Raw genomic sequence first — 25,714 nt, 5'->3', positions numbered from 1 at the left:
GCCAACGATATATTGTTTATTTTTTTTTCATCACAGTAAGATAGGTTGCCTCCATCTCCCCTTCTCCCCAGATACAGTCTGCAAAGAAGACGCAAACAGAAGTATAACTAAGGGAGGAAAATGCTGACAAGCCGTGGCAGTGAGATTCAGAAAGTGGTATCAGGTATCATAGTGTAGAGAACACAAAAAAAAGACAAAGGGGGGGCTGTGCAGCGTGACCTTTTGTTGCTCGAAAAAAAAAAATAAGGTATAAAACATCTAGAGGGTTAACAGCATCCAGGGCCATCGCTGACTGTTAGCCAAGTTCGGGCCCAGGCAGTGAAAAGAATCAACATATCGAAACCAAGGTCTAGATATTGAAAAGCAAGACAGTAAGGCTTATAAAAGGAAATAGGTAGTAGTGAGCGAACAGGTAGAGCTCAGAGGGGCAGACTCTACAGTAGGAGAGGTGCAATCTAGGAGATGAGAACATGGTGGCCAGACCGTCAAGCGCCACTGAAGGAGTGCGCTGGTGAAGCAGAAAAAAAGGGGGGGGGCTCGTGAGGATAGTACGTAAGACAGCATTTTACTGCCCAAAGCTGGTGTGCTTGCGATGAGCATCTTGGAGAACTGTGCAACGTGTTAGTATCTACATAAGCGCATAGTAAGAAGCCCAAAGTGTAGTGAAACTTACTCTTCAGGACATTCATTTGCCCGGCTCTGTCCTCACAGGCGATTTGCAAGCCGCTACCATCAATGAAGTCGAGAACGACGCTGTTGGGAAGCTCCTGCAGCTCGACGTCGGGTGCATAAGGAAACTTGAAATCGCTCATGTGATACCGCTTGATAAGGGCACTGTGTCTGTTGCTGCTCATCGCGGAACCTTGCACGGCGCTCAGAATCAGGAAGCCGTGGCTATCGAGGCAGATGCTCCGGCGTTTCCAGAGGAGGTTGTCGGGGAACTGGACGTTGACATCGCCCATGTAGGCAACAATCGTGGGCTGGGTCGGAGGGACCAACGTGGCTGCGGCGTTGGCCTTGGAAGCGGCCTCGACTTCAGCAACATTTTCCTCAGCCACGGTGGGGGAAATAGCAGGCGAAGTGTTTTTGCGCCCAGTTGTCAGGGTATTGGAAAGGCGGCGCATGAAGCGCGAAGCACGGCTGCCCTTGCTCTGGTTCGGGCTTGTAGCACCGGAACTGTAGGTGCTCTTAACTTCGCTTTCAGAATCGGCGCCATCTGCAGTACGCGAAGGCGATAGCAACCCCGCGCCATTGGAAGCAGCGGAACTGTTCTGTTCGACCGATGAGCGTCGGCTCCCGATGCTCAAATGACGGGCCAAAGAACCTACCACTGAATGCTGCATGGGCAAAGTCTGTAGCTGAGAACCAGAAGCGGCCAGGTTATCTGTTGAAGGGGACTTTGCCCCTCTGATCAGTTCCTTCATCAGAGAAAGCGATGACCGCCTCCTAGGATGTGGACCGTCGAAATCCTTCTCCTCTGAAGCTTGATTGTCTGTTGTGCCATGATCTCTGGAAAGTCTCCCTTCCAACAAACCGTGCTTGTTATCCCGATCGGATGACCTGAAAGACATCACGCTGGATGGTCGCACGGGGCTCCGCGAAGAGGAACGATTGTGTACATCAACCACCAGAGGAGACTGCTTAAGATCCAAGGGAGGATAATCTCCAGTTTTCGACTCCGGAGCTCTAGGATAGGGCTGGTTCGGATCGCGAACAATGCGCGCCGTTACTTGAACGGATTCGGGCCTTCCCCTTGGTGGCATGCCGCCCTCAAAAATGGAGAGACGGTTCACCAAGGAACCCGATCTGCCACGCCTGGCTTCGGGGGACGATTCCGTCGATCCAGGAGGAGAAGGGCTCGGATTGGCTGACAGGGTATTAGCCCGTTCGGCAATAGACGGCGACCTGACTATCTCTCTAGTGCTAGCTTTGCGGACAGCGAAGAAGGTTGCTGATGGGCGCTCTTTCGGCACAAACTCCTGGCTATTTGCGTTACCAGATAACTTCTCCAATGCCTTGATGCGCTGCGAAATGCTTGAACCAAGCTTGGTGTTCTTGGGCCGCAACTCTGAAGCTGCAATTTGCTGCTGCTGCTGCTGCTGCTGAAGTCTCTGCAAATATGCGTTTCCAGAAGAAGCTGACCGAGGAGTAGTTACAGGTGAATCACCAAAGACCGAGTTCCTAACTGGATTTGATGCCGTCCTTAGAAGTCCCGGCCGCGGTGCAGGTGCTGCTTTCTCAGGTCCGCTCAAGGCTTTCTTAGAGTCATTGTCGACCGAGAGACAGGAAGACAATGGAGACTTAGCCACAGGTACGGGAGTCGCTTGCTCAACAGGTGCCGACTGCAGCTCATCCATAAACCCGTCGTTATCCAGAATGCTGATCACCGAGCGCCGCTTGTGGGCCTCAGAATCTTCAATAACCGTCTTGATAGGCTCGGGAACCTTGCGCCGAGACTTTGACCCCTCTACAGCTTCGGCCGAGTTGCTGGCGTTGTCGTTCTTATCCTGTAGATTGGCCGCATCAGCAGCAAATGACTCCGGGGTCTCTGATGCCGGCTGCTCGGATACAATCGCTGGAACCGCCTGGGCGCTAGTAGCGGAAAACTTGGATACGGGAAGACGGATTGCCGGAGCAGACTCCACCTTTCCAGAGTTGTCACCAGCGGCAGCCGCGGAGTCTAGAACTGGGGCTTCCGCAAGGCCTTTCGGGTTCTCAGATGACGGCCTGGAGCCGTCTTGATTCTCAACAAAAGACTCCGTGGGAGAAGTCTTGTCATTGGAATCCGAAACCGCAGTAACTTTAGCGACAGCAGCAGTTCCTTCAGTAGCACCTGAAGCTGTTTCGAAATGCTCCTTGTCGTCCTTTTGTTCGGATGCATTATTCTCTGTCTGATCATCTTTTGATTCGGAGCTCGCACCTGCGTCTTGCTTCCCGACTGAATCTGCCACATCGCCCTGCGGAGTCGTCTCTCCGGAATCGGGGCTGGGCGTAGACTCTGGCTCTTTAGCAAGGAGGGTCTCATCGGTTGAATCAGACAAAGACGAAGCCTGCGTAGAGTCACCGATATCAGAAGCAGCGAGAGGGGATGTGGCATGTGAATCAATATGAGTATCGACAGATGCATTATCCGCGGCAGTTTCGGTCTTTGATTCCGAGTCGGCCGTAAACTCGTGCTGGATGTCCTCGCGGTCTCCTGCCTTCTCTTCCGCACATACCTCTTCTGGTGCTGTTTCGTCATCTCCCTTGTTCCCCGGCGGGGCGTCGGTACCGCCAGCCTCGGAAGTATCGGCAGCCTGGGCAGATGTTGATTGCATACTGGCCATCTTCTTCTCCCTCAGCTTCATAGCTTTCAACAACCGGACCTTTTCGGGCGTCATGGTGTTTTGCTTCGCAGGAGGCGCGGTTGCGACGGGCATGATGGGCTCCGGAGCAGGGGCGGAAGCAACAGGATCGTTCTCCAGAGAAGCAGTTTGCTCCTCAGAAGGCTTCACGCTATACTCCTCGGCTTCTTCCTTGATCGATTCGCTCGGCTCTTCGTCCTGCCCTTGAGAATGCGAGCGCGCCTTCCGGTTAGAGAGCGACTTGATGTTCGCCGGGAGCGTTGAGATCGGACGATTTGCAGCACCAGCAGCAGACCTTGGCCGACCTTCCGCTGAAGGCCGCGGGGCAAGCTTCACGCGAGGCTTCGAATAAGGGTACGAAGAGGGGTAGTAATAATCGGAGCGCGAAGTCTGTGAGGAGGGGCGGCCCGAGACTTCGTCCAAAGTAGTTGCGGGGGATGAGGGCCTTGGGACGCCAGTGAACTGGGGAGGTTCGGGGTCGCTCGAAAACTGGGATGCTTCTGGCGACTTGGCAAGCTCGGCATCCAGCTTGACTGGAAAGTCGGATGGCAGCGATGGGGGCGGCGACTTGGGGCGCTCCTCGTCCTTAACGACCGACTGGCGCTTTCTTTCTCGCTCTTCTTCCTCCTCTTCCTCGGCGATTTCCATTAACCGTCTGCGCCGGACAGAGCTAGTCGTCGAAGATGTGGAATTGGACGCAGCATGCAGCGAACAGGCAGCCGAGAGTTTGGTGTCGGTAAGTTCTTTCGCATCAGCTATCGCGAAAACTGTATCGTAGGGCGAGAAGCGATCGCAGACAGCTTCGAAGTGGACTGTTACTCGGGCTGTGGGGTTTTCGATGAGTGTCGATTCGCCAAAAGTGCTGGGCAGTCCTCGCAAGGAAAGAGGAAGAAATACCTTGAATTAAGCGGGAGCAGTCCTCGGGCAAATACCTAATGATAACATTCCTGCGTCGATACCTGAGGTAGCCATACAGCGGGGACTTCTCCTCGTACTGCGAAATGAGATTACGCAGCTCGACAATACCACCATTCCCCCGACCTAGCAACTCAACCTCATCGCGACTAGCATATTTGAGTAAGAACCTGTCGATTGAACGCATCCGCAGGTCAGCAATCAACCCAAGAGGTCAGAGCATACACACAAAAAAGGGAGGGGATCGTTTGAGCCTAATGGAACGCTAGACGCAGCGAGAGGCCCGCTCAACCCCAGCGTCAACATACCATCCTCCTGGTTCAGCGGCGGCAGTTTCGAATGCCTCCTTAACCTGCTCGTTATCCAACCCATTCAACGACATCTCTGGCTAGTTTAAGACCGTCGTCAGGCACTGAACCTTGTCCTGTAGACCGTTGATGGTTCAAAAAGGGCGGCAGTGGAAGGCGCTCTGACAAAGAGGTCCGGAAAGACAGTGTGGCGTCGTGCAATGGGCCGGAAGAGTAAACACGGATTCAGCAGGCGCGTTGTGAGGGCGAACGGACAGTGGATGGTCGGTCGAGCCGTGGCACACATAGAACGGATTGGCCCGTCAAGATAAGGAGACTCTGGGAGAAAGCGCGTGGACGAGAGGGCCAAGGCACGCAGAGAGCATGGAATAGCGGGCGGTGCCGGGTCTCCGCGAAGGCTGCAGCACGGGAAGACAGGCAAAATAATCCGCAGTCCGAACCGTGTTGATCTTCGATCTCAGAGCCGTGTCTGCATCGAAAGGCTAAAATGAACAAAAACCTGGAGCGGCGAACCAGGTTCAGGTGTGTCCCCTCAGGGTAGTGGAGCACCGGGCTTAACCGTTGGCGATGACGCGAAGTTCGATGTCAAAGTCGACCTGGGTGTTCGAGTCATCTGAGGACGGGCAGCGCTCTCCAGACTCTTCCACCGGACACCGGGGCCGAAGCACTACTCAAGCAACAAGGGAGGGGAAGAAAAGAAGATAAAGGAAGGGGGAAAAAGTACAAGGTAACGAGTTACGAAACGAGGGCAGAAAGCGAGAACACAAAAAAAAAAGTCAAGAAAGGGGAGCCAACTAATCCGTATGGCTGCTGGAGACGAGCAAGCAATAGAAGGGAAATGAACGATCTTGGACGCTTTCTGCGGGCGGCAGTAAGGGGAGGGGGGATTCCCTGAGAGGACTGGGAGTGGACAGGATATGCTGTCTTCCGCCCTCTGTTGTCCGTCTTGGTTGGATGTTTGGATGATGCGCCTGTTCGCAACCTGGGGACAGGACTCAGACAGGCACCTGGCAAAAGGGGGGGGGGGGATCGAATGGATCGCAGAAATGCACACCACGCACAAGCTCAAGTGCTTGGAAAGAGGGGACGCCAGTGCTTGTCCCGAAAAAGGCTTCGAGAAAGGCAGGCGCCGATCCTCTCGGTGAGATATTTTATTGTAGCGATTGGCCGTTCAGGGAGCATCAACCACAGTACACCACAGCGCTAGCGTCTCAGGGGTCTTGTCTGGGGCCTGCCCCGGGGCCTGTCCGCACCCTGGCGGCTTGTTGGGTCCAAGGTCTGCAAAGCGTGGGCTGTGAAGGCTTGATGCATCACGTCTGGGCAGTGGGGTGCAGTGTGGCCTGAGCCGGGGTCTTGGACCAGGATCCAGGGGCAAAGAGAGATGATGGCACTCTCTGAACCCTAAGCAATGTCTTGGCTTGTGGACATCCCTGGATTTGATGGCTTGTGAGCCCGCGGATCGTTATGGGTCTTTGTCGGTCGCCTGTGTCTCAAGAGTTCCTACCAGTTTTGTCCGCAAGCACATGCAGACGTTGCAGAGCGCGCCGCGTCGTCACCTCTCTCGTTGTGTGTGGGTGCTTAACGTCCGATTCCCTCTCTGCGTCCACAGTTCTCGCCCAGGGCTTCAGAAGTCTTCTCTTCCGCCCCCCCCCCCACCCCACCTCCCTTGTCCTCCGTACCGAAGTCCCCATGAAATGAAACGCTTCTTCTTCTCCCGGCTGATCTAACCATTCCTGGAATTAGTTGGATGACCATCAGTTGGTTCCACAGCTGAACATCGACCTCATCATCATAGTTGTGATATTGTCCGGTGTCACCAAACTCTGGTAGGTAATGAAACACCAAGACAGGAAAGAGAGATTAATGCTAGTGTAAACGGTTAATAGAAACAAACATAAATCTACCTTTAGGGCTGCTGATCCAGACCGTCGGGAATACCGACCTCTCTCTCTTCATCCGAATCCCGGGTAGCGCGCAAAAGGTGAGATTTTTTGGATGCATCAGGCGCATCAATCATGAGCATCAAACTTCCCAATACTTTACCTGTCAATGATACTCTCAGCCCTATGATGGCGTACTGGAGGGTGTTTTGGACAGTCATGTTGGAGCCCGAATTCGGTCAGAGTCAGCAGATGGATGGAAAGTCAAGGGAGAGGGGGGAACAACTTCAAGAACTTTACGATCAGAGCAAAACCTAGTATTTCCTGACCAGTATCACAAGCTTGAAACGGCGCACCGGTACCAAGGGATCGTCAAAGCTTTGCGGTTTCGTTTACGGAACAATCACACACACAGAGTATATGTTCTTAAGGGAAAGGTATTTCTGGTTTTGGTCGGCAAATCAACGATGCTATCCCTAGTACTAGCTTCACCCGTACCATCAACACCGGAAGGGAGACACTTGCAATGGCTGGCATCGAGCCAGACCAAAGTAAGCAGCCAGGGAACCCGTCATCTGTTAGAAAACATGAACCCTGACAAAGAGAACGCAGCCGATAGTTCCTCCAATTCTGCCATCCCCACAATAAACCCAAGCAAAAGCCATCCGTCCCGTTGAAGATCACCTTCCCAGTCGATCCCCAAACTGAAACTCACGGCAATCGCGAGCAAGAAAAGTGCTTCCTGACACCGTTATCCCATATCCACACATAGCAAACCTAGACACGCAAACAAAATGCAAAGCAAGATGTAGAGCGCGGTTTTGCCTCAAATTCCCCACTAAACCGCTTGCTATTGCTGCTCAGAACCCGGCAGCTCAAATGCTCCCAGGCAGTTTGAGTGGTGATTATCATTGTTATCTCTCGCATTGTTGTAGTTCCGTATTCCTCAAAAAAAACCAGACCCAGGTGAACCGTTTCCTTCCTTCAGATTTCGGTAACTTGAAAGACATAACCGAACAAGTCCCTAAAGGGACACGATACTGACAAACTGGTTAAAGAACGGGCTCCTGTTTGCACTGTCTACATTGCAGGCGCAACCACGGATTTCCCCTCACGGATGAGAGAAGAGGAAAGCCTATAGGTTAGACAATTCAAGTCGTTTTGGTGGTGGTGTTGGCATCAACTGAAGTCAGTCTTTGCATTCCTGTTTGCCGATGCAGAAGTGCCATGAGCCGACTCTGAAGCGGCTGTGGTGGCTGCGCATCCATCACCAGACAGCCTGTTGCTGGTCAAATCGGGTTCTTTTTTTGCAGAACCAGACGTCGTGTCCAAGACATTTTGTGCAGAAACTCGCTGCTCGGTAGAGGATTGGTTGCCATCGGCAGCATGCCCGTTTGCGCTAATCACTTCGCCGGCACCAGAAGGGAGACTCTCCGCTGCAGTAGCTGTTGTCTCACTCGCAATCTTGTCCTCCTCAATAGTCGGCTCTTTAGGGGAAGCAGGCGCATCGTGTCCGACGCCGACTGCTTTGTTGACACTATTCTGATGCTCGAGAATGGCTTTCTGGTCGAAGCGAACAATCATGCATGACAGGTTATCCGTGCTAAAGCGGGCGAGAGCATGGTCAACCAGCAATTTAGCAGCTGCAACAGGATCTTCGATATGGCGCACCAACTCAACTGCCTCCTGGTCAGAGCAGACGTCCCAAAGCTACCGCCAGATGTCAGTATCACAGTTGCCAAAGGCCATATAGGCCGTCCAAAGCTTGACTTACCCCGTCGCAAGCGATGATCAAAAACTCATCCAGCTCAGGTTGAATGACTGTCTCAGTAGTATACGGGTGTCCAGTAACGAGTTCCTTCATATAGCTGTCGCCGAGGGCCCGGGTTACAGCAAGCACGCCATTGACACGATTGTTCAAGATAAGGCCCCCAGCGTTGGTGATACGCCTGCCTTCGTTCTCATCGCTACCCTTATGATCGTATGACAGGCGAAGAGCTTTACCCGACCGGCAAAGAATAATACGGGCATCGCCAACGTTGGCAGTATAGAGAACACGCTGCCTCTTCGCGACGCTCCGCAGTGCCTCGGATGTATCATTCGGCGCTCCATCTCCAGACCTGGCCGCCTCCTGAGCAGCTCTAGCGAGAGCAGGCGCAATTGCTTGAGACCCCGTAGCCGAGTGGTCACTCGGGACGCGATCTTCCCAGCGCAGAACAGCAATAGCAGCCGTGCAACCGCTATTCCTCTGTGGTAACTTCTCAAGCTGTGCGTCGACCGCGCAGAAAGTTTGATCCAGCAGCTCAGGGATGGGCGAGTTGGGGTTCTTCCGTATGATATCCTCGAGGATCAAGTGGAGCTTTTTACCACACCAGTCGGCCGCGAACGCACCCGCATGGCCGTCAAAAATGGCGAAGTAGCCGTTGTCCGTCTCGACATCCTGACTTGCCGCATCGGCGCCGTCCTGTTCCTGGCCCTCAACGACAGGGGCAGGTGTCTTCAAAAAATTGTAGAGAAAGGCATGGGTATCTTCCATGGTGCGTCTGCACTTCTTATTGCGATCCTCCCAGACACCAACGCGGAAGGTTGATCGAGGGCCTGGATAGGACTCACCCGCGGCATTGTTGCTTTGAGGCTGCAGGTAGGTCTCCTCCTCCTTGCCGAGCTTCTGTAAGGGAGTCTGGTTTGACGATTTTGAGTCAGTAGCCGAATCGTCGTGGTTAGAACGAGCCCCGACTTGGGTCAGGAGGGTGGCTTTCGCCTGGGCAATAAAGCTGCTCGCTCGAGCGCTCACCCCTGTGCTCCGGTGCTTCTTTTGCTCGTCCGAGCCGCTTGCGCCAGCAGGGCTTCCATTCCCATTGCGCTTTTCGGAGCTCGCGGCTTTTGAGGATTCGTTGTCTTTTTTGTCTGGAGAAGGGGATTTGCGACCTGCCTTCTTGTCACTAGACTTTGCAGAGTCCGACATAGTGCTGGTATCTGATTTCGAGCCACTAAAGCTTGAGCCAATGCCAAACATCCTAGTCAGCAGACCTCCCTCTCGAGAGGAGAGACTGCGCCGCTTCTTGCCTGCCAGCGTGGTAGACGGTAAAAGAGAGTAGGGGAGAGTACGTTTGGCGCGAAGGGGTCGCAGAAACTCGCGACCTTGGAGCTATCGTGTAGCCGGAGCTTGGGAGAATGCGCGCTGAACGATGTCGGCGGATTGTAGAAGGCCGCAGTCGCCCGAGTTGCCGCGAGAACTCAAATTCTTCTTTTGGAAAGGAGTAGATGGGTTGATGATTGTCGCGCAAGCAAGATCGGCTTCTTCGCGCCGCAGCCGGAGTCAAGGGTGCAGCGGTGAGAGCAGATTGCAGAAGGCAGAAAGAAGCGTCAGATAAGGTTGTTTTCCGGGCTAGAAATAAACACTGGTCAAATGGATGCCCGGAGTTTGTGGGTGGGTTGCTGTCCTGCGACCTGCGTGGCTGATGACGAAGGGTCAAGTGTTCTGTCACGGCTTGGTGTTGAGGCTTGACGGTCGGAACAGGATGATGTAATGCAGGACAGCGGCTGCGACTGCGGCTGCCTCTGCGACTGCGGCTGTGTGATTGTCGATGGATCGATAGGTCGGAGGAATGAGCGGTGCAGCTTAGGAATGCCGGGCAATTTGGGTATGGCGATGGGGCAAGAAAACAGCTGACGATAGAATGTGTGTGACCAGCAACGACTGATTGCAGTCGACGACAGTTGGATTGGGTTTGTGATGATCCAGTGTTGGGTAAGGTTAGGGGGGGGGGGGTTGACTCGTGAGGTGTGGCCTGCCCTGGGCCGAGATTTCGTAGGCCCTGCCTGCGGTTGCGCTGGCATGCAGCTGTTGCGGCAGGCGGTTAGCTCGCCCCAACAACCAATGGAAAGCGTCACCGAACCCTGACCGGTGGTGCGCCTGGATCCAAGAGCTCCCCCCCACTCTCTCGCGCCATGGGGATTGGAAAGAGATTGATGGGGTCGGGCTTCTTTCTTAATGAAGAAAGCCTATCAGTAGGCTCAGCAAGTAGAAGCCGCTCTTAGGCACCCCAATTATATAAAAAAAAGGGTGTAAACCTGAAAGTAGACTCTCTAAATATATATCTCTTAATAGCTTTGTAAAACAAAGTAGACAAAAATGAGATATCATACTCAATCATTAGTTCAATCTGGATGCGAACTAGCAGTCGCTCTAAGGTATAGTTGAATGTAGCCAATCGGGAAGGGAAGCAGTGACAATCCCACAACCTCCTGAGATGGCTTTGAAGGTAGTGGCCGGGTTGTAGAACCTGAGGGACTGGGGTCCTCACACAGTAGTATACGTGGCTTACCGCAGTTACCAGTTGTTGGTTGACAGCTATTTCTATTGCTGACTGAGGAAGTCCTCATCCTAATCCTGGGCATGGGTAATTCTATATACATGTTTATATCCAAACGTCGTCAGGGAATCTATGTGCCCTTTATACCCAGTGTGACGATTCCACAACCTCCTGAACATGGCTTTGAAGGTAGTGACCAGGTTGTAGAACCAGAGGGATTAGAGTCCTCACACAGTATTATCGTATGTGGCTTACTGCGGTCCCCAGTTGTTGGTTGACAACTGTTTCTATTGCTGACTGAGGAGTCCTCATCATTGTTTCTGGGTATGGACAATTCTATTGCATATTTATATTCGAGAGTCGGTGGTATGCCTGCTCTGCCATTCAGACTATCGTCAACCAAAGTTCACGATTATCGTTGAGGGTAGAGGTCGATTATCGGTGGTTCGTCGCGTCAATTATCTTTCCCTACCTGTGATTGGTCCGTCTCCAGATCCCACTCAGTGCTTCTCTATTAATTCTTACTCCACTGTTGCGGAGCGGCTGCTGGTCCGTAACACCCAGAGTCCTTCCATTGCTAAGCGTTTTCACTATTTTCTTTGGCTGTTAAGCCTTGGTGAACCATCTTCCTGCATTCCATTGGCCCTTGTGCTTAGCTCCAGGTTTCCACACCTATTGGCCTTGCTGGTTACGGCAATGTCGCCAGACAAGTTCAGATTATAGTCGAGGGCTGAGGTCCATTTTTGGCGACTCTTGGCGACGACAGTCATTTCCTATTTTGATTGGTCCGCTCCTTGATCCCACTTAAAGCCTCCTCATTGGTCCCCTTGCCACCAATGTGGGGCAGCTGCTGGCCCGCACCTGGGCCATAACAAGATGATATGTATAATATGGATCTTGTACCTTAGATATAGCAAAGCTTTATTATAGAAAGTAAAATTCGCCTAAAAAATATGTTTTGATGTATTTGCTGTAGAATGATAAGATGTGAGCCAGGGTCCTAGTCACGTCCCTAGGAAGTCACTGCGGGTCCTGCCTTTTGATAGGTCCTTTTTCAACATTACGATCTCCATCAGTTCTAACAGTCAAAGAGACTTTCTAGTCTCTGAAGTAATCCTCAGAAGTCAGATCTAGGAAATGCGATCACTCTATCTGGTTTATAATGATACAAGTTAAAAAGACATGAATCTTGAAGTCACAACTTGGTAAAAACATAATGGACCATCGCCAGATAGTCAAGGTACGTATGTGAACCATGATAACCCGACCAGACCTATAGCTTGAGGGCTCTACCACAGAGTAATAGGTAGCACGCTACAATGTTTGCTTGCTGCACGCACGCTGCTGCTCCTGCCTGTTTCACTTATCGAGATAGGAATGGCTGCTCTTTGTCCGAAATCACGTGGTCCCCGATCAAAGACAAAAGTACACCTCCAAGGCATGTATCAAAGTTCTCTGGACTTTACACAAGCAGCTCTTCTGTATTGCATAGTAAGACTCATTTCAAAAGTTTTCTGAAGCCTTCCCAAATCCACTTCCTTAACGGGCCTGTCAGCATCCAAACAACCAGTTCATTAAGCCATAGCATATAGGTAGCAGGGCAGGTGTTGTACTCTCATTGAAATGAACAACTAATCACAGAGAGGCCTCGTCAACGGTTTCACCCGATGGAAATGAAGCACAAAGCTTTGATTTTCCATAATCAGGATAGAAGCAAATGTATAAGAAATCCCGGAGTAACTGTTCATACCAAATTCCCTGTATTCGTGGTATCTCAGCATGCGCATTTCACATCCCACACAATCCTGCAAACAACGTCTCTAACCATTGTATTCCCTGCCTTGTCATCCAGCTTGCCATGGGATGGTCATTAAGAACCCAGAAACCCTCGGAGATAGTATCGCACCTAACCATGCCATCGCATCTCTGAACCTGGCCCAAAAAAAAAAGTGAAAAAAAAAATGAAGCGGTAGAACACATGAAAAGATTATGTCTAAACCGATCACAAAATCCCCTTCTCAATGAAGAGCTTCTTGAGCGCATCGGTGTCAAACTCGTCCTCGTCAGGAATCAGCTCCAGGATGCCAGTCAAGTTGACAAAGAGATCGCCCTGGTTGCGATATGCAAGAATGGCCGGTACACCTGCCGGCTCAAACTCGAGGTCCAAATAATGGACCTTGACGAAGTGAACAGCAGGGTAGGCGCGGACTAATGGAGATAAGGCAGCTTCAATCATCGCCGAAACGTCGCACTTTTTTCGTCAGTTAGCACATAGAACAATGAAATATCAGTACTAAAGGGAACATGGAAACTAGCCTCATGGTCATAGACAAACACGACCACCACAGTTTCCCTGGATACCTTCTCTATCGCATCCAGATAGCCCAAGGCATCCACGTGATCAAAACGGCCATACATTCTGACACTCGGGCTCGTCCTCCTATTGCGAATGGGGTTTCTGCTCTCCTGCTCGAGCTCGCGTCTGCGGGTCTCACGCCATTGCCGCATAAACTCGTCCTCATCCAAGTCGTCAGCAGTGAGCGTATGACCTGGGTCGCTGTCCTCATCCTCATCGCTACTTGTGACCCGGTCTCGTCGGCTACTTCCTCTGTCGAGGCTAAATACACTGCGTCGCGCAGCGCGGACCTTCTCTTTCCATCTGCTGTGGCGGGCCGCCTCGTAGGCCCGGGCATCAGCGATGACGCCCTTGACACCTGTGGTACGCCCATGGTCAAATGAAGGCGGCGGAAGCCTAATCTCGTTGCGATGATCCAGAGTCGGCATCCTCATGGCGGCCTCGATCTGTTTCTGGCGGTACTCGTCTTCCTCGTCCTGACTCTCCTCCTCACGCTCCCGAATGATATCCTCGCGGTCCTCCGGGTGATACTTATCAAGCTCAGAGCGATTGTTCTTCTCCAGAAAGAGTTGAAACTCCTCCTGGGCTGGGGTAAGATTCAGAGCCATCTTGAAGCCAAAAACTGTCGAGCGGATGGGTAGCGGTGATTTATGTAAGCACAGCAGGTGTCCCTGCGTATTCCGAGACACGAACTGGAAGGTAGGGGGGCAGGAGGTAGGGTGACACAGTGTAGGAGCGGGCCCTGGAGCAAGGCACGCGGCGATCCCGGGACAAGGTAAGCAAGGCAGGATGCTCTGCAGGATCTGGGGTTCGATTAAAGTGCCTGGTGGTTCAAGGATAAATATTTTGAGAGTCGGGTGTCTACGAAGGGCGACCAAGGCGGCGGCGAAGAACGGGCAGCGGATAGGACGAAAGCCAAGTCGTGTCGAAAAGTGTACGCACAACACACGTGTAGTACGACTGTGCAATCCAATGGTCTGCCGTAGAACTCAGCACTCCAAAAAGATGGGCACAGCAGCTTTTTTCCTTTCCCCTGGGAAATGCGTCAGAAGGTTTCAGGAGGTGTGGTTGAATGTGACGTTAGTGATGGAAGCCTGGCCGAATTGTGGTTGCCGGTGTGCTGGAGTCGAGACTGCCGTATCTCTCTCTTTATTGGCGGGAACAGTTTGTCAAGTGCCTCCAACCAAAAGTCTCGAACCCAACCTGACGAACAATCGACAAAATCATGTGCTTTAGATATGATGCGGGATGGTAAAGTGTGTTGATGGTAAGTTAGGGCAATGGAAAGACGGACGACGTGGGGCCTGAAGCGGGATCTGTAGCGGCAAAAGAAGTTGGTGAGGTTGGAAGGCGGAAAGTTGCAAACCCCAGACAGATGGCGCGTGGTGGACAGGGATCAGAGCGGCCTCGGAACAATGCGAAGGCGACAGGGAGTCCGAGTCACCAAAGTTGTCGTAGGTTCGTCAGACTTTGCAAACCACGGAGATCGAGTACTTGATGGATGATGTCTGTTCTTCTCAAATGCAGAGGAAGATTCGTGTCAGCACATTGAGCCTTTCATTGGTCGCCAAGGATACGGTACGCGAGAACGTGCAAGTGACCAGTTGCCCCTGCGAAGGAGGGGTTTGCCTACTGGAGCACAGGAGTTAAAGAGCCGCGGATAATGGGGGGATAGTGTGGACAAGGGTTACCGGCTGCTGGCGCCCGCTAGTGGATCTCTTTTCATCCCAAGCACTTGACAATGGCCGGGAACTACTCGACACATCCAGACAGTGGCTAACAAATAGCGTTCTGTCGCTTTTCGCATTCCAGAGTCTTGGACATATCACTAAAAGACATATTGCTCGCGGAGAGAAGTCATGGAAGCATGTTCTGCGCCCATCTATGTGGCGAAGGGGAATTTGGACGAAAACTGTTCCGTATGTTGAGTCATCTAAAGCCTCCTCAAGACCGTTTGTCCACATCAAGAGGCGATTTAGTGTGAAGTTCAAGCATTCAGTAAGTCGAGCTTATCTTTCTCCTAGGAGATTGCCTTCATTGATTATGAGCCTACTCTATGTATGTGCCTACAGGCAGCCTTTCTTCGTTTCCTGGCATAGCTAGGCTGTTAGCATACCATAACCTTCGGAATGATACAATTCGATATCCTATGTGCTTTTTCTGCATACACACGGAATGAACCTTCGGAGGTACAGAATGAGGTTTGCTTGAAATCAGTATAACGTGTCTGCTATCTTATGTTACGGCTCTCTGTCCTTGCCAACTGTTTCATCCTGTTTAATTCATGATATTGGCGATCACCAGCAACTGTTGCATTTCAAACAATGTTTTGCCCGCCCCTGACATGCCAAGAAGCTCTTTTGTTTCTGAACAGCTTCTTTTATGACATCCTATTGGTGTAACCTTCAGACCATTACCGAGCAACTCTCTGCATAAAGCTAAGGAGTTTTTCACGTATTCCAGAAACCTTCCATCAGACCACCTACAGTAGTCTCGGTATGAGCACATGGTGCAGATTTTTCAAACCACCGGCGACTTCCGTGTCATCGAAGCCATCAAAGCCATTTTGTGAATTAAACTATACGAGTCTTCCGAAAGTTGTTAAGAAACTTTTTTTTTTTTGCATTGAACAATATCTACAAGGAGTGATCCCATCAAACGTGTTTTCTTGTCGTTACTCCAGTATGAGAGCATTGCGGGCAAAGAGCTTAGGGCCTTTGTGACAAACAGCTCACTTTGAATCTTCGATTAGCCAATATCGCTACTGGGTTCACCGATAAGTCATCCAATGATACCAAAATCTCCATAACCTCCTTTTGGTGATGACAGGAGCTACATGTGTCTCCCTTTAACATTTGTGGCATCCCTGTTTCAACCAATGTTCATGTTCATCCCACTGTTTAAACCAACTTTCAAATAGTTACCTTGCTGGACTTAGGAAGAAAGCGAATCCAACAATACAATTTTTCTATAGAAGTAAGTCATTGATCTTTAATTGCAACCACGAAGTTCTTTAAGCGATCCTTCCCTCAACATTTTGGCGACGCTGCTCTGTATCGTTGAGAGCCTACTCGAAAGAAGCAGCAAGAAACTCAACAATCTGGAATTGCAACAACGTACTTTATGGGTAATTCTACAACGCCTTGGACCTTTCAAACAACATTGTATGTATTTCGTCCACTAAAGCGGCCTGGTACAGTAGAGACGTCCCTCGCCTGGCATGTGCCAAGAGACGAAAGCTGCCAGTAGTAACAACCAGGCTTCACGAGGACTGGGATCTCTCATTCCAGAATGTACTTATGCTTCAAATCCACAATCCGTAGTCCACCCAGCTATAGAACTAAGTCACGCTTGTGCTAATGCAACACAATAGGAGAATTATCTACCATGATCAGAAACACAGGATATTTCTTATTCTAGTATCTCAAAGAGACTGCCTAACAACACCAAAGAATGGGGCATCGTTCATAGAAGATATGAGTGATGTTTGCCGTCACACAGCCCATCCTCCTCGCCAAAACCAATGTCAAAACCTCCCATCATCAGTACCAACAACAACCGCGCCGAACCGAAGCCATTGTTAGCCTCTCTTCCCCACCAAAGCACCGCGCGCTCTCTTAATACTGAACTGCCATTCATTTGCCAGTCCAAGGGAAAAGAACAATCGTCAAGCTTCCCGCCCGCTCCATCTTGTGACCAGCATGTGTCTCAAGTCCAAAACGCTGAACCTGGCCGCCCCACAAGGCTGAAAAAAGAAAACATGTGGAATCCAAACCGGGACAGCACAGCCAGATGACATTAAAATGGACAATATTTTGGGGGGAAAACTATGATACAGCCAAGGTAAAGCTAATAACGCCCTTACTGGAGGCACAGATGGACAGAGGGCGAAGAAAATAAAGAGTAAGAACCGGAAGTAGTAAAGAAACGGAAACAGAATAATCAAAGAGGGAGCTCCACCCAAGACGCGAAATGGGGCCGGGTATCCAGAGGTCAAGGTCAATGGTCGTATCAGCATATATAAGGGGACCTAATAGGCCCAGACCTTGAGCTATGTGAGAGTTAGCGATGGCCCGGCAGTTCATTTGGCAAAAGAAACTTACAAAAGCGTCCCAGGAACCAGTGCACAAGCTTATAGCATCGTTTGACACACCCAAGCAGCTGACGCGGTTTTCGTGGCCCACAAGTGAGCCAACCTTCTCGCCACGGGTAACGTCCCAGACCTGTACGAGGCAACCGAAATCAGTATCAATGATGTGGCACACCAGCGTGGGCAAAGCGCGACGCAGGAATCAACTCACCTTGCACTCAAAGTCATCATAACCAGCGAACAGCAGCCGCCCGGAAACAGATGTGGCGACCGAGGTAATACCACAGAGGATCGATTCCGACTAGAAATAGATGAGTCAGACAAGGAACCCCCCCAAAAAAATTTTTAAAACATCGGGACTTGTTATTGCTTACCCCATAAAAGTTCAGCTCCCTGTCTGCACGGATATCAAAGAGCCGGCAGGTAGCATCGTCGGATCCTGTAACAAAGGAGTGTCCGTCGGGGAAGAATTGGATGGCATTAATGTCGGACTCATGCCCGGCGAACGTCTGGACGGCCTTGCCGGCGCGAATGTCCCAGAGCTTGGCGAAAGCATCGCAAGCACCGGAGATAAAAGTGTTTTGGTTCGTTGGGTTGAGGCTGATGCTCATGACATCTCCAAGATGGTCGGCGAACTCAACCACCTTGGTGCCGGTTTCGATATCCCACTTCATGCAGGTCATATCACCGGACGAGGTGATGATGCTGCGGTCGTTGATGAAGCGGCAGCACGATAGATAGCCGGCGTGGCCAGAGAGCTCACGGGCAACCTTTGTGGGCCCGTCGCGGTTCTGATTAAGGTTGTAGATGGAGCAGATATTATCGAGACCACCGCAGGCGACATAGTTGCCGCTCGGGGCATAAGCGCAAGTCATGACCCATGAGGACCGGAGAGGAATTGCATGGACCTTATTTGTTGTGTAAGCATCCCAGATGATCAGCTTGCCGTCTTGTGAGGCCGAAACGAGGTGTCTCCGGTCGGTCGACCAGTGCATCGCATAAATCTTTGCAAGGTGGCCCTTCAGCGTTCTCTTGGCCCTCATCAACTGATTCTTTGGAATCGGTTCATGCGCCTGCGCGGCGACAGCGCGGACTGTCCACACATCCAGACGCGTTAGCTGGCAGGCAATCCCAAAAACGCCAAAAATTGCAACGACGATGCCGTCGGAAAGACTCACGTGTTGTATCGGCGAGCTCCTCCTTTTTCCTCTTGATCCTGTCCTTGAGCGTCTCAGCCTCGCGACGCGCCTGCTGGATGCGGGCCTGCATCGCCTCAGGCGAAACGTCGCTCGACCGGCTTGGATCCATATCGGTAGAATTAAAGCGCCTCAACGTGATCGAATTGGATGGGAATTGGCGGATGAGAAGCCTGTTTCGTCGGCGACGGCGATGATCGAGATGGGGACGCTGAGGCGATCGCTGGAGGAGGTCTGGGTCGTTGAGATGCTGTGTGGAAGAAAGCGAGCTCCAGGGGTGCGGGCGCCGACCAGTAAAACAGCTGGCCTGGTCAGGACAGGTGCTGCAGTGAAATGACGGTCGGGGCGCGGAGTGGAGAGGGGGGAGGCGAGCGAGCCGGGGTTTTGGGGGGAGGCGATTTTGCTAGGTTAAAGCGCTGCGGGCCCGGGCAAAATGGTCGAATCAAGTCGTGTCGACGGTCTCCAGGTGCCTCTCGAGATTGAAACGCGACCGATCCCGTGTCCCGGATCGAGGTTGTACAGCTGCGCGCAGGTTACAAGCCGCAGGTCGCGGACGTTAAAAAAAAAAAAAGTGGAAAATTGAAGAATCCGGATGGTAGGAAGGCGAGCGAGGGAAAAAAAAAAAAAGATGCGGTGCTGCGGGTGCGGACGGTTAAGCAAAACCAGCTCGGCTGGGCGACGGGAGACCGGGCAGATTTGCGATTTATTCGACCCCTGCCCTGCCTGATTTGGGAATGGATTGATGGGGGTTCGATGGCTGGGGTGCTTCTGAGTTTGCAACCAGTGCGCCGGGCGAGCGTGCAAGGTGCAGGGCGACCTTGGACTCCCGGTCTTCTTTTTGGAGGCTTGGACCGTCAGCAGCTCACCTCGTTGTGCCTAGCTCAAGAACGGCGCGATCTGGGGTTCGAGGCTTCAGATGTTGTGGATTTGGCCAGGCTCAGACCGCTGGTTTTACTGTCAATTGGCGGGGAAACGCGCTGCGATCGCGAACCCCGATTTCTGCTGTGCAGATGCCTCGCGTTGCTGATGGGTGCACACTCGCAGAGAACCCAGGTTGATTGAGGTGCCGACTAGGCAGGCCAGGTCTGTGGAGCGGCGGATCGAACGAGCGACAAGGATATTAAGCAGGTGAGGTGCGAGTAAATCTCCAAGGAGCATCGGCCACTGGCCAAGATTCAGGCACGCCTCCTGCAGCCGGACATTAACGTTAACTCGCTAGTGGGTGCACGGACCACCGCTACATCCACTTCTATCGGTGCCAAGACCTTTGCACAAACGGCAACCTGGAAGCTCCCCAGTGCCTCCTTGAAGGGCCCGCCCAGGGCCCAGAGCAGCCTCCTTGCTTGCTCGCTGCACTTCGCCCTATCGCCGATCCACCGAGCAGAGGGGATTTCCAGTATTTTGCCATTCCTCGATCCCAGAATCCCAGGATGCCCCTGAGGATTGCTCGTACGAGGCCGACAGGTGAAGGGAGCGATGAAGAAAAAAATAATCAGAAAATATTGACGACAGCGCTAGTTTGCATGGTTCGCATCGCCAACCATCTAACAGCCATCCTGTGGAAAGTCAAGCACCACCATCAGGGAGATGCAGTTGCTGCCGTTGCATACTTCCATTTCCCCATCTGCGTGTTTGCGGCACATTTGGGCAGGGTCATCCCGCCCGGGGACCTGACCCGTGGGACAGCTTCATCGGGCAAGCAACTGGCTGCATCCTCGGCGCTTGACCCGTGCAAGACGATCTCGGCAGCGAGACGTGCCAAGATACCCCTCGGTCCGCACCACAAAGATGCTGTGCCGGAAGCTGGCAGAGATCTCGGGGTTTTAAGATCTTCAACTATACGGAGTACTTGAAGAAATGCATATTCAGGGCGCTGCCGCTCGCTATTTCTGTGAGGTCGCAGGAGAGAAAGGGGTCCATAAGAAGTCCCGTGTTGTGCATCTGGGCAAGCTGGTCTGAATGTGAGCACTACAGCACAATAATGGAGCATTACATAGCCAACTTGTCCTCCTTTTTGGCTCCAGGCAAGCCGTAAATACCTTAAGTCTCTTATATCACGGGTACCCGAGACATTGTCCCAAACATGCGGGAGGCTAGGTAGACATGTGCTCCGTATATCTCAAGTGGGGTTCGACATCTTGAAAAGCTCGTCTGGACTTCCTGTGTACCTCTCCCAGCCATGACTTTCGGCACCAGCCGAACCGGCTCAGGACGTCTCCGCCGATGCTAGCCTGCTGTTGTGGAAGCCAACGGAGCCCGACAAAAATATGAGTGTCTCTCACCTCCGACTGTCCACCTACAAAAGTGTTTGCACCCCCTCATCGCTTCACCACCAACTGTGGCTTGCGAGAGCGTGTGATATTGTTAGAACAACCAGTGATGCCTGATGCTTCAAAAATGACATGGCCTGATCAGAACGTCCTTGATTTCAAAGCACTGCCTAAAATAGAGGTACATCATTGGTTCACATTCACTCCCTGCAATGGGTTGGACACACTGACATATTAGCCTTATAGCTTCATGCCCACCTTAGCGGCAGTATCAGCAGAGAATGCCTTCATGAAGTCTGGCTAATGAAGAAAGCCGCAGGGGAGACAGATTTGCAGGACCCCTTGATTGAGATGCCTCCGGGGAAACATGACTACGACTTAAAAACGTGAGTATTGCAACCGGTACTCACATATCATCTCGCCCCTGAATCAAAAAGGAAAAAGATATTAGCATTGGGCAAGAGAGATACAAATAATGTTGCAAGATGATGAGTATTCCGTGGGTAAATGCTGGTTGTCCTAACGCAAAGTTCCGGTCTCTCAAACAGTTTCTTTCCCCTTTTCTCATCTTACATTTACCATCTCGTCAACGATGTCGCCAGTTTGCGCTATACGACCCTGTCAGTGCTTCGAGACTTTGCTCGTGATGGTGTAGTTTACTTGGAGCTGCGGACCACTCCGCGAGCTATGCCCGCGGCCGGTCTTACGAAGGAAGGCTACATTCAAACTATTCTCGATGCCATTGCCGAGCACGAACGAGAGCAATTAGACAAACCGGAGCCAAAGCTCAGGACAAAGCTTATCCTTTCTGTATGCCTATCAGCCATACTCAAGCAGCCAGGCACAACGCTAACCTGTTTCCCTCTGCAACCAGGTCGACCGCCGTAACACCCTTGAGCAGGCCTATGAAGTTCTTTCCTTGGCTACCCGCTTCCTTGGAAAAGGTGTCGTAGGCATTGACCTGTGCGGCGACCCGGCCGCCGGCAGCATCTCCTCCCTATCAGCCTTCACGCCAGTCTTCCAGAAGGCGCGCACCCTGGGCCTCGGGGTAACGGTTCATTTTGCTGAGGCCGAGTGCAGTGGTACGGATGCTGAGCTGCAGTTGCTTCTATCGTGGCAGCCGGACCGACTGGGGCACGTCATTTGTGTGAGCGATACGATGAAGCAAGAGATCAAAAAAAGGGAGGACTTGGGTTAGAGTTATGTCTGAGCTGCAATGTGCACGCGGGCATGGTCTCAGGCGGGTTTGAGGGACAGTATGTCAAGTTCATTTGATGCTTATCTTCCTGATGCGGGCAAGCTGACAACAGTGTAAACAGTCATTTTGGAGAATGGTGGAAGGTCTCTGAAACTGTGGTAGTTCTGAGCGTAAGTGACCTGGCACCTTCTTTTGGAATACACGATCCAGAAAACTGGTACTGACGGCTGGGGGGGGTTTGATACAGACAGATGATGTGGGTGTATTTGGAAGCCCTCTATCCAACGAATATGCCCTTGTTTCCCAGCATTTCGGACTTAGTCGGCAGGAAATCTGTGATCTTGTCAGAAGGGGCATAGACGTCATTTTTGGAGGAGATGCTGAAAAAGAACGGCTTAGGAGAGTTCTGTGGACGGCATAACACGCACTGAACAAAGCATCATGCTATGACAAATACCTATTGTACGCCTTCTAAGAGCAACGGATCATACAATGACATAAATAAGGAGAAAATAACTAACGAGCGGAGTGTCGCAATCCCGACTGAAATAAGGCTGCTCGGGCAGCATCGTCTTCGGCGACTCTGCTCATTTGTACTGCCTCTTGACAACCAACCCCCCATTTATACATGGACCTGGAATTTTCATGAAGATATCTCCTCCCAAGAAGCCGAGTGTCCACCATTTCATAGCAGTCGCTCCGTGCACCTACTTGGTATTTCCTCCATCCTCCTTTTTTGAAACCCTGGATATCCCGACAACGCCAATGCCCAATGCGGCCAAAGTTTTCTATGTCAAAAAACCAGTATCATCATCCGCCTCCTCATTCAGTGGAAACCATGGGCTGCAGGTGGGTGACCATCGAGATCCAACATCTCAATCTGCTGCCTCTGGGCTGCGCTCCTCTGGGCGAGGTTTCCGAAAAAGCGGAGAGCATCGTGGCTCTCCTTGCGCACCTTGAGCGTGGCATCCCGGCGGTTGTCGAGTTGCTCGACAGAGCGCTGCAGGCCGACACGCAGCGAGTTGGCAGGGATGTGCAGAACTTTCCGCACAGTGGTAGAAATTCTGGAGCTGTTGGAGTGGACGTAATCCATGGCCTCGAGCTGGCTCGCGATCTTGCTGCTGAGTCGGTGTGGGAGCGAATAAGGAATTTGCTTGAGGACATAGATACCAAATGCAACAACTTGAAATGTCATAGTTAGTACAAGGAAAAACGGAAAGTGAAGAAACAAATTCTCGAGGTACTTACCAGCTGCAATGGCACCAGGAATAATGAGACGGCGTAGATTGTCACTGCCAAGCAGTTGGGCAACACGGAGCGCAATGTTTAGCTCCCCGTAGCTGCCAATAACGCCGGTCCCGACCACACCAGCCAAGGTGATGGCCATACCGGCCTTCTCTTCTTTCTGGAGGAGAGTGGACCAATCAACAAAGTCCCAGAACTCAGTGGCAATCTCAACCTGGCGAGCGAGCGCATGCTTCTTGTGCTGGAACATGACGTCGGACTTGAAGTTGAGATTCTCATACTCGTCGCCGAGGTGAAGGAGACCAAGTTGCTTGATCATGTTGACACCAGCGACGGTCTTGGTGCGGGCATGCTCCTCGCAGTGAACGACTGAAGCCGCGATTTGAGCAAGCATTGCCTCCTTAAGCTGGTCTGCATACTGGAACGCACCGAAGAGGCCAGGGTACGGGATCCCAAGGTTGCTGTCGCCAATATTGGAAATCGTGGAGCTGATCGTCTGGCGAGAGTAGTCGTAGACTTCCTTGCATGTTTCCTCAATGGTGAGATCGATCTTCTCGTTGATCTCCGTTCTCGCCTTCTTGCTTGACTCTAGCTGGGGCTCGAGCTCCTGAAGTTCCCTGTTCACCCTATCAAACTCTCCTTGAGCGACTTCTACGTTGACAGTGGCTAACACATGCAGGTCACTCAAAATATTCAAGAGATACGTTTTCGCCGGAGCCAGCTTGGAGCGCGCGCGCCTCTCGAGAACAAACCGGCGTAGAGACTGCTCAAGAGCTGTGAAATCCCTCAGCATCTCCTTTTTCTTACCCTTCGGGTCATCATCCCCTGGGTCGTCGCCAAAGCCACCACCGCTTGAACTGCCCGATCCGCCGCCACCTGGGCCGCCAGGAGGTGAAGGGGCCGTAGGAATAGCCGCGCTAGACACAAAGTGGACCAGTTCACCAGCCTCCTTGTACGTGCTCGGACTCAGTGTCCTGATTTGGTTCAGGATCAGCTTCTGGCAGCGCTCCTTATCCCTAATGGCATCATATCCATTCACCACGATGAAGAGATAGGCTTTCTCTGCAGCTGCTGCCCTGATAAACTCCGTCGCAGTTTGAGTGAAGTGATTGCTAGCTGAGACGACAAACACGACAACGTCAATCTCCTCCTGACGGGCGAAGATGGCCGTGGTCTTTGTGGTGTCCATGTTCAGGCCGGGGGCGTCGATGAGAGCAATGTCCACAACACCATTGTTGAGGAGAGACTCGTCGATAGTTCGGATGTCTCTGACATAAATCTTGCATTGCATGTAGACTGAGTTGTCCACAACAAGCTTTTCCAGGGCGCTGAGCGGGTAAACATCGTAGGTTGTTTCATCATGCCGGTCGTATATGGCATCTTTGTGAACTGCATGGACCTCTTCGATACCACAGTTTTCGCGCGCGTCCAGAACCTCGCAGAAGATACTGGTGCAGGGCTGTTGGTCCTCCGGCAGGATCTTGCGCCGCAGCAGAGCGTTGCAGAACGTCGACTTGCCAGCATTGAGATCACCTGTAACCAAAACTTTGCTAGACGTATCCTCAATACGCTCACGGAGCGATTGCAGATGCCTGATACTAGACTGAATCCGGCCATCGAGCAGCGAAGCAATCGAACTCTTCTCCAGCGAGTGAACCAGCTCAGCCTGGTGCAACGCGCCAAGCTTCAAATCCAGCTTGAGCACTGAGAACTCTTGGGCGATCTGGGGTGTGACAAGGCGAGGTTCGGCAGGCGCTCTGCTTTCGGCGAACCGACTGGACTCAATCTGAGGGTCTTCCGGCATGGTCATAGAGCGTCGTAAAGGATAGGAGGAGTTCGAATATGACGACGAATTCGGAAACTCGCCCGACATGGTATAGGAAGGTCGAATACCGGGCCTCATAGGCGGGTAGGGAGGCGCCTCAAGCGCAGCGCGCTGCACCGAGGGATAATGTGCGGGCCATACTGCGTTTTTCTCCTGCAGCTCCCTCAAGAGTTCGACGACGGTGGTGATTGCACGGCCGAGAACTGCCCGATGCTGGTTATACCACAGCTGGTGGACAGCTGCAGCCTGGGAACGATTCTCGGCAACGGCGCCATGGGCCGACGAGGACCCAGAACCCTGGGGGCGTATTGGCCTTTCTTCATGGATGGCAGAGTCCCAGGTGTGTGCGGTGCTGGGACCGAACAGGGACGGGCTTACATCGTCACCAGTAATGCTTCCGTAACCACTATCCTGCTCGAGCATGGCTTGCAAACGGGCAGCGTGCTGAGATGTCGAGCCGTTGCCAACAGTCATGTATGCAGGAGTGGTACTCGCCACCGGAGCTCTCGAGGGTCGCGGTTGGGTCGGCGCAAACGCAGACGAAGACGGGGCAAAGGACGCAGCGAGGTCATCCTCTTCGGCGTCGTCGTGGTGCCTCGACGCGCCCTTCCCCTTGGGCGAGAAATATTCCTGGCTCATTGTGCCGAAAGCATCTAGCAACGAGAATGGTATTGGGGTGGTGAGATGTGCATAGCGGGGTCGATGGGGGATGTCGAGCTGTCGACGTCCAAGGTGAATTCAGGTTTCTTTTTTCCCACATGAAAATCGGAT

General features: G+C 52.1%; 6 protein-coding genes across 6 annotated transcripts; 1 reads left to right on the top strand and 5 right to left on the bottom strand.

Moving 5' to 3' along the window:
• Window positions 1-565: 565 nt before the first annotated feature.
• Window positions 566-4,641, bottom strand: CTHT_0026630 (uncharacterized protein; the record flags this gene model as incomplete). The annotated part of the gene is made up of 4 exons (XM_006693058.1): window positions 566-609; window positions 674-4,168; window positions 4,242-4,408; window positions 4,568-4,641. The coding sequence occupies 4 exons, from the start codon at window positions 4,639-4,641 to the stop codon at window positions 566-568; spliced, it is 3,780 nt and encodes a 1,259-aa protein (XP_006693121.1).
• Window positions 4,642-7,626: 2,985 nt separating this feature from the next.
• On the bottom strand, window positions 7,627-9,412 carry CTHT_0026620 (phosphatase 2C-like protein; the record flags this gene model as incomplete). Its single annotated transcript, XM_006693057.1, has 2 exons — window positions 7,627-8,157; window positions 8,222-9,412. The coding sequence occupies 2 exons, from the start codon at window positions 9,410-9,412 to the stop codon at window positions 7,627-7,629; spliced, it is 1,722 nt and encodes a 573-aa protein (XP_006693120.1).
• Window positions 9,413-12,765: 3,353 nt separating this feature from the next.
• CTHT_0026610 (putative phosducin protein) lies at window positions 12,766-13,727 on the bottom strand (the record flags this gene model as incomplete). Its single annotated transcript, XM_006693056.1, has 2 exons — window positions 12,766-13,014; window positions 13,125-13,727. The coding sequence occupies 2 exons, from the start codon at window positions 13,725-13,727 to the stop codon at window positions 12,766-12,768; spliced, it is 852 nt and encodes a 283-aa protein (XP_006693119.1).
• Window positions 13,728-17,149: 3,422 nt separating this feature from the next.
• CTHT_0026600 (G protein beta subunit-like protein) lies at window positions 17,150-18,517 on the bottom strand (the record flags this gene model as incomplete). The annotated part of the gene is made up of 5 exons (XM_006693055.1): window positions 17,150-17,170; window positions 17,223-17,342; window positions 17,421-17,510; window positions 17,584-18,302; window positions 18,388-18,517. 5 exons carry the CDS (start codon window positions 18,515-18,517, stop codon window positions 17,150-17,152), a joined length of 1,080 nt encoding a protein of 359 aa, XP_006693118.1.
• A 2,845-nt stretch (window positions 18,518-21,362) lies between these two features.
• Window positions 21,363-21,873, top strand: CTHT_0026590 (adenosine deaminase-like protein; the record flags this gene model as incomplete). The annotated part of the gene is made up of 2 exons (XM_006693054.1): window positions 21,363-21,485; window positions 21,550-21,873. 2 exons carry the CDS (start codon window positions 21,363-21,365, stop codon window positions 21,871-21,873), a joined length of 447 nt encoding a protein of 148 aa, XP_006693117.1.
• Window positions 21,874-22,699: 826 nt separating this feature from the next.
• Window positions 22,700-25,582, bottom strand: CTHT_0026580 (transmembrane GTPase-like protein; the record flags this gene model as incomplete). The annotated part of the gene is made up of 2 exons (XM_006693053.1): window positions 22,700-23,055; window positions 23,122-25,582. The coding sequence occupies 2 exons, from the start codon at window positions 25,580-25,582 to the stop codon at window positions 22,700-22,702; spliced, it is 2,817 nt and encodes a 938-aa protein (XP_006693116.1).
• Window positions 25,583-25,714: the final 132 nt, after the last annotated feature.

This window comes from Thermochaetoides thermophila (genome assembly GCF_000221225.1).
Source record: "Thermochaetoides thermophila DSM 1495 unplaced genomic scaffold scf7180000011816, whole genome shotgun sequence".
NCBI classification, from domain to species: domain Eukaryota; kingdom Fungi; phylum Ascomycota; class Sordariomycetes; order Sordariales; family Chaetomiaceae; genus Thermochaetoides; species Thermochaetoides thermophila.
The sequence above is the reverse complement of the archived record's forward strand: the minus strand, read 5'-3'. Positions and strand labels throughout refer to the sequence as shown.